This window comes from Tupaia chinensis, unplaced genomic scaffold, assembly GCF_000334495.1.
Source record: "Tupaia chinensis unplaced genomic scaffold, TupChi_1.0 Scaffold000374_1, whole genome shotgun sequence".
NCBI classification, from domain to species: Eukaryota; Metazoa; Chordata; class Mammalia; order Scandentia; family Tupaiidae; genus Tupaia; species Tupaia belangeri.
This window is the reverse complement of record NW_006159872.1, coordinates 521,055-531,341: the sequence shown is the minus strand read 5'-3', so window position 1 is coordinate 531,341 and position 10,287 is coordinate 521,055. Positions and strand designations below refer to the sequence as shown.

Here is a 10,287-nt window from a genome sequence, read left to right as displayed (position 1 = left end):
CGCGGGGAAGGGCAGAGGCGCGTGGGGAGGTGCTTCCGGGACAGAGGGCGCTCAAGATGGCGGCGCCCATGGAGCTGTTCTGCTGGTCAGGGGGCTGGGGGCTGCCGTCTGTGGACCTGGACAGCCTGGCCGTGCTGGTGAGGGGTGGCGCCGGCGCCCTGTGCTGCGCCCCGGAGGACTGGGGAGGGGGCCCGAGCTAGCCGAGCGTCTGAACCTTGGTGGGGCGCCTCAGCACGGGCGCAGGAGGGGAAGTTGAGGCAGTCCACGAGCGTGCTTGGCCGACGTGGGCTCAGTGCCCCATGCCATGGTTTATGTGGCTTCGTGCAGCGATGGAAAGAGCCCTGATCGCGAGCTCAGAAGATGGGTTCTAGCCCTCGTACATACATTTGCTGGCGGTGTGACCTTGGGCGATCCTTCTCTTGGGTGCTGTTTCTTCATCCGGAGGTGGTAGGCTGAACCGTCTCAAGGACCTCCTCCGGCGAGGCTTTCTCTCCTTTCATTCCTGCCTCCCCCTCAGCCCCCCACTTCGCCCCTCACTAAACTGCGTTTACCGAGCTCATTATTTGTGGGGCCAAATGGCCTAGGGCCGGGCTCTATCAAAAGAGCTTTGAAATCAGACACATAGCTCATCATAGTCTTTCGCTCCCTCCTTATTTTAAAAAGCATGTATTAGATTTATTCCAAATACCAAACATTACCATGCAAAGATGAACAGTACTTGGTCCCTCCCTGCAAGGTGCTTACAGAAAAATAGATGTGTAAGCAAGATAGTGTAATGAAGTGTTCAGGTGTAAGCGACAAAGCTACTTCAAAAAGTTAGTGGAAAATGGGATTAATGTGAGTTTATTTTGGTGTAATAAATTTGAAATCCTTGCTTAGTTTTTTTCCTAATACATATTTTTCCATGGACTTTTGTATAAGGAACGAGACACAGAGCATGGCAAAAAGGGTATCATCAGTTGTTCCCAGAAGAGGAATACTGGTGATATCGGGTAGGAGAAGCTTCTGGGGATAGATGTTCACCTGGGAGGAGTGATGGTAGGAGGGGAGACCGAGGGAAGGATTTTCCCAGCTGACTTATAAACACGGACATGTCCATAGTCGGCTCTTGTGTTGTCTGTGTGTAAAATGGAAACATTTACCTACCTTTTTTCTTTTTGTACTAAGGTATTAGGCATTGGGTATAGCACATACATATTCAATGAATGTTTTCTCTTCTTGGTTCCCCTGTTGGCGCCATGGCCGTGACCTCTCTGCCATCTACTTTCTTCTCTGCCAGACTTACGCCAGATTTACTGGTGTTCCACTCAAGGTACACAAGATCACCAATCCCTGGCGGAGCCCTTCAGGTACTCAGCATCCTTGGGGAGTGGGGGAAAAGGGCGCATTCCAGGGGAGGAGCAGGAGACAGGCAGGAATGTGGTAAGAATTGGTGTGGATAGGCATCTAAGGGTGTGGTGGGCATACTCTGTCTCAATGTCAGGAATGCTGCCTGCCCTGAGGACCAGTCATGGAGAGGTCATCTCACTCCCACACAAGATCATCACTCGCCTTCGAAAAGAGGTAGGTAGTTTGGATGAGGGGCTGCCAGCGAAAGAAGTTCACTCAGTTCAGTACAACACCTGTTTATTGAGCACCAGCTGTACACCACGCTCAGATGCAGGTAACCCCGAACATCAGGAGCACAGTCTGATGGGGAGTCACACACGATGTGGCTGTGATACAGTAAGGCACTGAGCGAGAAATTAAGCTCAGGACAACATGGGAGCGTCTACAGGCACAAAGCTGTCTGCCTGCTGGCCAGGAAGGGAGAGGCAGAGGCCAGTGACACAGAACAGAAAGGAGAGTGGAAGTCCTCAAAGGTGGGGCTGGAGAGGGACTTAGAAGGGCCACTTCCTTGTTTTTAGGAACTAGTTTGTGCTGATTATGGGGATCAGGATGGACAAGGCTTAGAGCCAGGCTGAAGGACTTGTACGAGTCTTATGAGAGGAATGGGGAGGCAAGGCTGTGTTCTTCACTCTGTCGTGGACTGTGAGCTATTGGGCATAACAAGGAGCCTCAGAGCCATGAGCTCCTTATTTGTAAAACCAGGGTCCTTAAGCAGCATGCTGTCCAAAGGCTTTTCCAGTTAGAGCCATCATGTTATCAGGTTCCTCATCTCTACTTTCCCAGAAATGAAAGAGCCAGGAAATTAATGGAGGCTTAAGAGGCCTGGAGAGGGGATTCAGAAGAAGGGAGTCAAAGCCAAAGTTCCAGGGGACCAGCAGTTAGCGTAATGGCTATGTTGCTGGACTCCCACGTAGTCTACCGCGGTTCACGTCCCGGACCCAGTGGCTTAAAACTCACGCCGGGCACGTGTGCGTGTGTGCCCAAGATCCTGAGAGGAGATGGGATTGCGGTGTGTCCATCCCCCCAGGGGGTGATTTCTCGCTTTCTGTCTCTCTGTCTCTCTCTGTCTGTCTGGCGAGCACACGCGCCCTATAGCAAAAACCTCCCCAAAAAAATAAAAGCGGAAACCAGCAGTTAGCGTAATGGCTATGTCGCTGGATTCCCACGTAGTCGACCGCGGTTCACGTCCCGGACCCAGTGGCTTAAAACTCACGCCGGGCGCGTGTGCGTGCATGCCCAAGATCCCGAGAGGAGAATGGAGGAAAAGGGATTGCGGCGTGACCATCCCCCCTGGGGGGTGATTTCTCGCTTTCTGTCTCTATGTCTCTCTCTGTCTGTCTGGCGAGCGCACGTGCCCCATTGCCCTGATTTCTTATATATGAACAGAGCTTTTCTGGTTTTCAAAGTGTTTTCTCCTAAACTGGTTTCTAACACAGTCACAATAAGAGGAGGAAATCACTACACCCATCCCACAGGAGAGAAGCTGATGCTTAGACAAGTTTAAAGTCCATGCTCAAGAGGCTATCTGGGGACAAGGCTTATTAAGGATGTAGACGGGTGCCAAGGAGCAGACAGGAGCATGGGAAGGTAGGGCGGGCTGAGAGCTGGGATACGGGTGCAGAGGGTGTGTGGTGGTGGCACCTGGGCCATGGAATGAAGTGGGAGAAATAACCAAGAGCTGAACACGGAGGGGACAAGCCGGGGCCCTGGGCCGCTCACCAGGCCCAGGAGGAGATGGTGTTCCCTGGCTCCTTAGGCAGACCGCGGCCCGGCTGGCATCTGAGCTCCGCTTGGCCCCGCTAGCTTTGTGGTGTCTGGGTCGGGGAAGCGACTGTTAGAAAGTTGCCGTCAGCAGGCATGCTGCCAGCTTTCCGTGGAAACTCTGGGAGCTGCTCCTAGTTTGTGGCTGGGCCTTCCTTCCTCCCCCCAATGGGCGCAAGACCTTGACGGCCAGCGGGCTCCAAGGCCCAGGCTTTCTGCCAATAGCAACAGGCTACTGACTTGGCGAAAAGCTCTGCACTCGACCTCTGCTACTCAGAGCCATTGCAAGAGCACGGGGTACCAAAGATTCCTCCCTCGTTGGGGAAGTGCCCCCGCGGCTCCCCAGTGTCTACCTCATGGGCATTTCTCCACAGAAGTACAATGCTGATTACGACCTGTCAGCCCGGCAAGGGGCAGACACCCTGGCCTTCATGTCTCTCCTGGAGGAGAAGCTGCTCCCGGTGCTGGTGAGTGTGCCCAGCCCTCCAGCATTCACGGCCAGCAGGGGAGGGGGCTGGGCATACGGCCCCATACTTGGGCTTAGAGCAGCACGGGGGCAGGTGCACCGATTCAGACCTGCCTCTCCCTTCTCACCTACAATTCAGATACACACTTTCTGGATAGACACCAAGAACTATGTGGAGGTGACCCGGAAGTGGTATGCAGAGGCGATGCCCTTTCCCCTCAACTTCTTCCTGCCTGGCCGCATGCAGCGGCAGTACATGGAACGGCTGCAGCTGCTGTGTGGGGAGTACAGGCCGGAGAACGAAGAAGAGCTGGAGAAAGAGGTAGTTCTGGCACAGGGGGCTGTTGTGTGAGATGAGCCCCAAGGAGGACAGCCAGGAATGGGAGGTGGCACTGTTCCCACAGCCGCAAGCCCGTCTGTGTTGTCCCCACAGCTGTACGGAGAGGCTCGGGAGTGCCTGACCCTTCTCTCCCAGCGCCTCGGCTCTCAGAAGTTCTTCTTTGGAGATGCGTGAGTCTGACCCCGGGGGAGAATGGGTGGCTCAGAAGATTCAGGTTCAGATGTTGGTCCCGGGGCGGGGGTAAATGTGGGCTCAGGCTCTGGACAGGAGGTCCTCGGGACAGACACTGGCTCTGGTGACAGTGGGGCTGTGTGTGGGGCCGGAGCCACCTCAGTGGTACAGGAGGGTGGGGTGGGAGGGCAGCCAGGCCAGCAGGGCTGCGGGGTACTCAATGTGCCCTTTATGCAGCCCTGAGATAGAGCCCTATTCAGGGCCAGGCTGGCGCCACCTGGGGAACCCTCCCTATGCCAGGTCCAGAACGGTGTGTCTTGCCTCCCCCGGTGGCCCCCTGCTGCCCAGAGCCCACCTCCCAGGGCTGACCCTGCCTTGAGCTCCATCTCTGCCCCGTTAGCCCCAGCTGTCCTCCATCCCACCCCCTCTGTCTGCTCCAGCCCTGCCTCCCTGGACGCCTTCGTCTTCAGCTACCTGGCCCTGCTGCTGCAGGCAAAGCTGCCCAGTGGGAAGCTGCAGGCTCACCTGCGGGGGCTGCACAACCTCTGTGCCTACTGTACCCACATCCTCAGCCTCTACTTTCCCTGGGACGGAGGTACGGGGCAGGCGGGAGTGGGCAGCTCTGGGGAAAGCGGGCAGGGGTCCAGGAACCAGCCCTGCCCACCTTCCTTTCTTGCTCCTCAGCTGAGGTGCCCCCCCCACGCCAGACTCCAGCAGGCTCAGAGACTGAGGAGGAGCCATACCGGCGCCGGAACCAGATCTTGTCGGTACTGGCGGGGCTGGCAGCCATGGTGGGCTATGCCTTGCTCAGTGGCATAGTTTCTATCCAGCGGGCAACGCCTGCCCGGGCCCCAGGCAGTCAGGCCCTGGGCATGGCCGAGGAAGACGAAGAGGAATGACTTGCCCTCGTGTTCACAGGACTGGTTTTTCTACTGTCGTGCATTCCAGAGGACTCTATGCCTCCCCATTTGTTGGTATAGCCCAAAGTGGGGTGCGACCCCCCCCCAAGAATAAAGTTACTCACACTGACTGGATCAGACAGCTCTCCTTTAAGGGTTACCATTCATCCTGACTGGTGCCCTGAGAGACCCTGGGAGCTCCCCCGCTCCCCCAGCACATGGCTCCTCCGGTGGCTTCTGTCCTGCTGGCATGGCTTCTGCATGAGCCCAGTTCTGCCTCTCCAGAAAGACCGGCATGCCCGTTCACAGTTCTGCTTCTCCAGGAAGACAAGTATGCCCCAGTTTTGGGTCTAGCCTTCCTAGTGTCTTCCTCCCCGCCCCCCATCTTGTGTTTTACAGACAGTGAGCTCACCCTGGGCCCAGGCCCAGTTTCCACAGACAGCCAGCACTCAGCATACGCTCACACCAGGATCTTTCCCTGGGGACCTCCAGCCCCTGGCACCAGCTGGAGGGGAGAGTGAGTCACCCACACCACAGCCCCGAGCTTACGTCACTGAGCTCATCCCGGCCCTGCCATGCCCTTGTTAGCCACAGGCAGCATGTTAGCGGGCTCCCTTTAATGCCCACATGGAGCCTGGCACTGGCCTGGCTCTGCTTCGTCACTGGCGACGCCATAGGTAGGTCTGAATGGAGTAGCCAGGGGACATAGTCTCTAAGAATCCCACGGCAGGATCCTTGATGGTGAGAGGCACGTCCTTGGAGGAGCTGGGGAGCAGAGGAGAGACTGAGTATGAGCCACCAACACCCACCACCCACTCTTGAGCCCTGTTTCTGGACCCCACTGCCCTCACCGGTTGAGCACGACCACAACTGCAGAGCCGTCGGGGTGTGTCAGTGCCACTGCTTCCAAGTCGTTCTTCTCGCTGGCATCCAGCCCCACTCTCTGGGAGCCCTCAGGAATGAACTTGCTGAAATGGGCATAGACATCATCAGGGACCTTAGCCCAGCCCGTCTGGCCTTCAGGGCACCTATCAAATCTAAGACGGATGCCTCGACCCTTCCCCAGGCCTTCCATGACCAGGTGGTTAAGACAGCTGGATCCAGGACCAGCAGATAGCCCAGCAGTTATGTCACTGGACTCCCATGTAGTTGACAGTGGTTCAAGTCCTAGACCCAGCAGCTTAAAACTCACTCCAGGTGTGTGTGCATGTATGCCCAAAATCCTGAGAGGAGAATGGACGAGAAGGGATTGTGGTGTGGCCATCCCCCCTGGGCGGTGATTTCTTGCTTTCCGTCTGTCTCTCTCTGTCTCTCTAGTGAGCACACACACCCTATAGCAAAAATCTCTCAAAAAAAAAAAAGGCAGCTGGATCCTACATGGCCAACTGCGCAGTTCTGGTCCTAGACCCTGCAGCACGAATAACACGCCTGGCTGTACATGTGCCAAAAACCCTGAGACCGAAGAAAGATGGAGAAGGGATTGCGGTGTGAATATTCCCCGTGGTGGGGGTGTGCTTTCTCCTCTCCCTCTGTCGCCAATGAGTACACATATCCGATAGCAAAAAGGGTCACCTGCTTCCCCCATCACCACCCTCACTCGAGGCCTTGAGTCACACTGCTAAGCACTGGCCCTGTCACATCCCAGCTCCAGCACTGGACACTCAGGGGTGTCTGTGTCCCTAATGCCACCCAGTCACTTCCTGCCTGTGTGGTGCAAGGGGGCTGGGTGTGCCTCTCCAGAGTCCCCACCCTAAACGCCTTCCTGTTCCTTGGTGGTGTGGGGTGAGGCCAGCTCGTGGCGGGGGCTGATAGGCCCTGTGTGGAAGCAGGGTGTCCGCCCTCCTCTCACCTGAAGTGGCCAAGGTGGTAGAACATGGGCTGCTTGTAAAACGTGTCCTTGGCAATGTCTACGATGATGGGGCTGTCAACAAAGTTGCGCACCCAGTTGGGGCCCCCTTCGGGGTTCAGGGCTAGGTTCCAGTCCGTCCAGCCAACCACATGGTAGAGGAGGTTCTAGGGAAAAGACAGAGGCTCAACAGTAGGGTCCCCAGAGGATGTAGTTAAGGATCACATGAGGGGGGGGTGTGAGCAGTCCAGCCCTGAGGGGGGCGCCATGTCTCTAATTTCTAAGGGCCTGTGAAGATGGAGGCATCTCCAGGGAAGCTAAGAACTCAGAGACCCAGCATCTGTGAGAAGTGGCGGCGTGTGCATATCCATGAAGGAAAGGAGCCAGAATCATGTATGCCTCAACGGCTCCAATGGACAGCCAACTGAGGAGTTGGAGAGGAAGGCCTGTCGGCCTGTGGTGAGACCGAAGGGCGCTCTCCACCGAGGGCCCAGGGGTCCGCTTTGCCGGCAGGGACAGGGCGGCTCACCGTGATGATGCTGTGGCTGTACTGCATGCCCCGGTCCCAGGAGCCCAGCCGCACACTCTGCTCCCAGAACTTGGAGCCCACACAGGCCTCGGACGCAAAGAGCATAGTGTCAGGGAAGAGGCGGTGCGTCTCCCCCAGGGTGGCTTTTGCTGGAGCCAGGAAGTCCAGGTACCAGTGTACAGCGATGCCGTGAACGTACTTGGCTGCCTCTGGGTCTGCCAGCACCTAGACAGGGCAGAGGAAGGACAGCCACTGACCCTGGGCCCTGGACAAAGGCTTCTGGGAGAGGAACTAGGTCTGAGAAATGGGCAGCGGGACAGATCAGCTGGAGGGGGCCTAAGTGACAGCCATGGGGTTCCACAGGGCCCTGAGGTCCAGAGTGGATGGTGGCCTCTGCACCCGGACCCAGCCCAGGATGCTCTAGGACTCTAAGAGCATTGGGAAGGGGAGGCACTCTGGGTCTGGAGCCGGTCCTTTGGGTGCTGGGTTTTGGGGGTCTCAAGCACTCGTGCATGCCCCGGTCCTTACCACCTGTGCCCAGCGGGGCAGCAGCAGGCGCTGGTCATCCAGCATCAGCAGGCGGACGTTGCGGTGGGTACTGTTGGCGAGGGTGGGGCCCAGGTCACGGGCGATGAAGTCTCGCTGGTGTTCAGGGGTGAAGCCCAGGCACTGGAAGGGGTACCCACTAATCAACCCCGCAGAAGGCTCGTTCTCAGCCGTCACTGCCCAGAACTGTAACTTGTACTCGGCATAGGCATCCAGAAATCTGGCAGGAGAAAGGGCATGAGTAGTGTCGGCCAGGAAAGCAGACCAAGACCTTGGGGAACAGGAGCCCCTGTGGAGTGGGGGAAACTGACAGGCCCACAGGAAGGAGGTGACCTGGGGCTAGGAAAGACAGATCCGAGGGTCGAATCAGGGCAAGGACAGGGACGGATATCCAGGAGGCTGAAATAGACCCCTAGCCCTGCCAGTTTTTACCTGACGAAGTAGTTGGCCCAGGTCTGGTGGTAGATATCCCCTGGCTGACCCTTGAGCGACCCCTTGCCATTTACGGCCCCATTGGTCTTGAGCCAAGTAGGAGACGTCCAGGGACTAGCCAAGAGGGAGACAGGGCGCTGGGCTAACCGCAGGGCTCGGTGAATCAGGGGGATCTAGAGAAATGGAGACACCCAGAGTTGAAACAGCCCAGGGGCCAGCCCACAGTTTGGTAGTCAAGGCAGCTGGATCCCACATGGCCAACCATGTGGTTCAAATCCTGGACCTGGCAGCTTGAGGAATATATCAGGCATGTTTGCATGCATGCCCCAAATCCTGAAAGGAGGCAGAAATGGGAAGAAAAGAGATTGTGGTTCGACCATTCCTCATGGGGCGGGGGCTGCTTTCTCACTTTCCCTTTCTCTCTGTCTCTGGTGAGCACACGTGCCCTCTGGCAAAACAAAAAAAGGAAACAGACTAGCCCAACCTGTGCATCAGGCCCAGCCATCAGCCCTCACGCTCCCACCTCCAGGAGAGAACAGGGGCCTGGTTCTGTGTCTCTCTGCAGACTGCCCTGGCCGAAGCCTCGCAAACCCGTGCCCTCAGTGCCAACAAGGCCTGAACACCCACCTTCATCTTGGTATCTTCATCTGGGAGGCTGAAGTTGTGCAGCTGGAAGTCGTCGGGGGTGTCGGCATAGGTGTAGGTGCGGATGGAGAAGTCGCAGCTGGCCATGGGTACCCGGATGATGTTATATTCAATTCCTGCAGAAAAGGATGACCAAAGTATGGGAGTTTGTGTCAACAAGAGGACGTGGCTTATCACTGCCAGGCCCAATAGTGTGTGAGTCAGGGCCAGGGGAACTTGGGCCACAGGACTGGGCCTGCAGAGCCATCACTGGGGTGAAGCACAGGCCCTTCTGAGCCCGAGCATCCCCAAGCACTCAGCAGAAAATTGGCAGGGTCTAAAGAAAGGTTAAGGAAAGAAAGCACCGGTCAGGCAGCTGGCCTACATGGCCGACTGTGCCATTTGAGTCCCAGACCCGGTGGCTTGAACATCACCCCAGGCGTGTGTGTGTGTGCGCACGTGTGTGTGTGTGTGTGTGCGCACGCGCGCATGCCCAAAATCCCAAGAGGAGAGTGAAGGAGAAGGGACTGTGGCATGGCTGTACCCCCTCCAGAGGGTGATTTCTCACTTTCTCTCTCTGTCTCTCACACACACCCTATAACAACTTTTTATAAAGTATCAATTCCAGGACTGGCAGATGGTTAAGGGTGCTGGACTCCCACATGGCTTACTGCAGTTCAAGTCCTGGACCTGGCAGCTTGCTTTCTCACTTTCTCTCTCTCTTTCTCTCTGTCCCTCTCTGGTCAAATTAAAATAAATAATACATAAACAAAGTAAATAAAATAACTCTTTAAAAGAAAAAAAAACATCAGTTCCAGGGTCAGGTGGCATGGTAGTTAATGGTGCTGGACTCCCACATGGCTACCATGGTTCAAGTCTTGGACCTGGCAGCTTGCTCTCTCACTCTCTCTCTCTCTCTCTCTCTCTCTCCTTCTCTCGACAAATTAAAAAATAGTAACTACAAATAAATACTTTTCTAAAAAGCATCAATTGCAGTGATCAGCAGACGACTTTATGGTTACATAGCTGGACTCTCATGTAGTCGACTGCGGTTCAAGTCTTGGGCCTGGTGGCTTTAAACCTCATGCTGGGTGGGACCGGCAGATGGCATGGTGGTTAAGGGCACTGGACTCCCACATGGCTGACTACGGTTCGAGTCCCAGACCTGGAGGCTTGCTTTTTCACTTTCGCTCTCTCTCTCTCTCTCTCTGGAAATATTAAAATAATAATAAATAAAGTTAAATAAATAATTATTTAAAAAAAAAAAAAAAACACCTGCTGGGG

The 10,287-nt window shown here is 55.9% G+C and overlaps 2 protein-coding genes across 2 annotated transcripts in view; one reads left to right on the top strand and one right to left on the bottom strand.

The window, feature by feature from the left end:
- The first annotated feature begins 8 nt into the window (after nucleotides 1-8).
- MTX1 (metaxin 1) lies at nucleotides 9-5,161 on the top strand. The gene is made up of 8 exons (XM_006153410.3): nucleotides 9-137; nucleotides 1,280-1,349; nucleotides 1,484-1,563; nucleotides 3,525-3,617; nucleotides 3,756-3,938; nucleotides 4,050-4,126; nucleotides 4,568-4,722; nucleotides 4,812-5,161. Exons 1-8 carry the CDS (start codon nucleotides 57-59, stop codon nucleotides 5,024-5,026), a joined length of 954 nt encoding a protein of 317 aa, XP_006153472.1. The 5' UTR covers nucleotides 9-56; the 3' UTR covers nucleotides 5,027-5,161.
- GBA1 (glucosylceramidase beta 1) overlaps nucleotides 5,162-10,287 on the bottom strand; it is an 8,394-nt gene continuing 3,268 nt past the window's right edge. The window contains exons 5-11 of the mRNA XM_006153408.3: nucleotides 9,007-9,140; nucleotides 8,380-8,552; nucleotides 7,930-8,167; nucleotides 7,402-7,626; nucleotides 6,876-7,039; nucleotides 5,878-5,994; nucleotides 5,162-5,791 (exon numbers count right to left, since the gene is read on the bottom strand). Coding sequence (XP_006153470.1) covers nucleotides 5,686-5,791; nucleotides 5,878-5,994; nucleotides 6,876-7,039; nucleotides 7,402-7,626; nucleotides 7,930-8,167; nucleotides 8,380-8,552; nucleotides 9,007-9,140 — 1,157 coding nt within the window. The 3' untranslated portion in view covers nucleotides 5,162-5,685. The remainder of the gene's footprint in view (nucleotides 5,792-5,877; nucleotides 5,995-6,875; nucleotides 7,040-7,401; nucleotides 7,627-7,929; nucleotides 8,168-8,379; nucleotides 8,553-9,006; nucleotides 9,141-10,287) is intronic.

What these genes read in the sequence shown, in the direction of transcription:
- MTX1 (XM_006153410.3), top strand. Translation starts at nt 57, where the DNA reads ATGGCGGCGCCCATGGAGCTGTTCTGCTGGTCAGGGGGCTGGGGGCTG. An exon ending in TCCCTGGCGGAGCCCTTCAG is followed by an intron (nt 1,350 to 1,483) that starts GTACTCAGCATC and finishes TCTCAATGTCAG; the next exon opens with GAATGCTGCCTGCCCTGAGG. An exon ending in TCACTCGCCTTCGAAAAGAG is followed by an intron (nt 1,564 to 3,524) that starts GTAGGTAGTTTG and finishes ATTTCTCCACAG; the next exon opens with AAGTACAATGCTGATTACGA.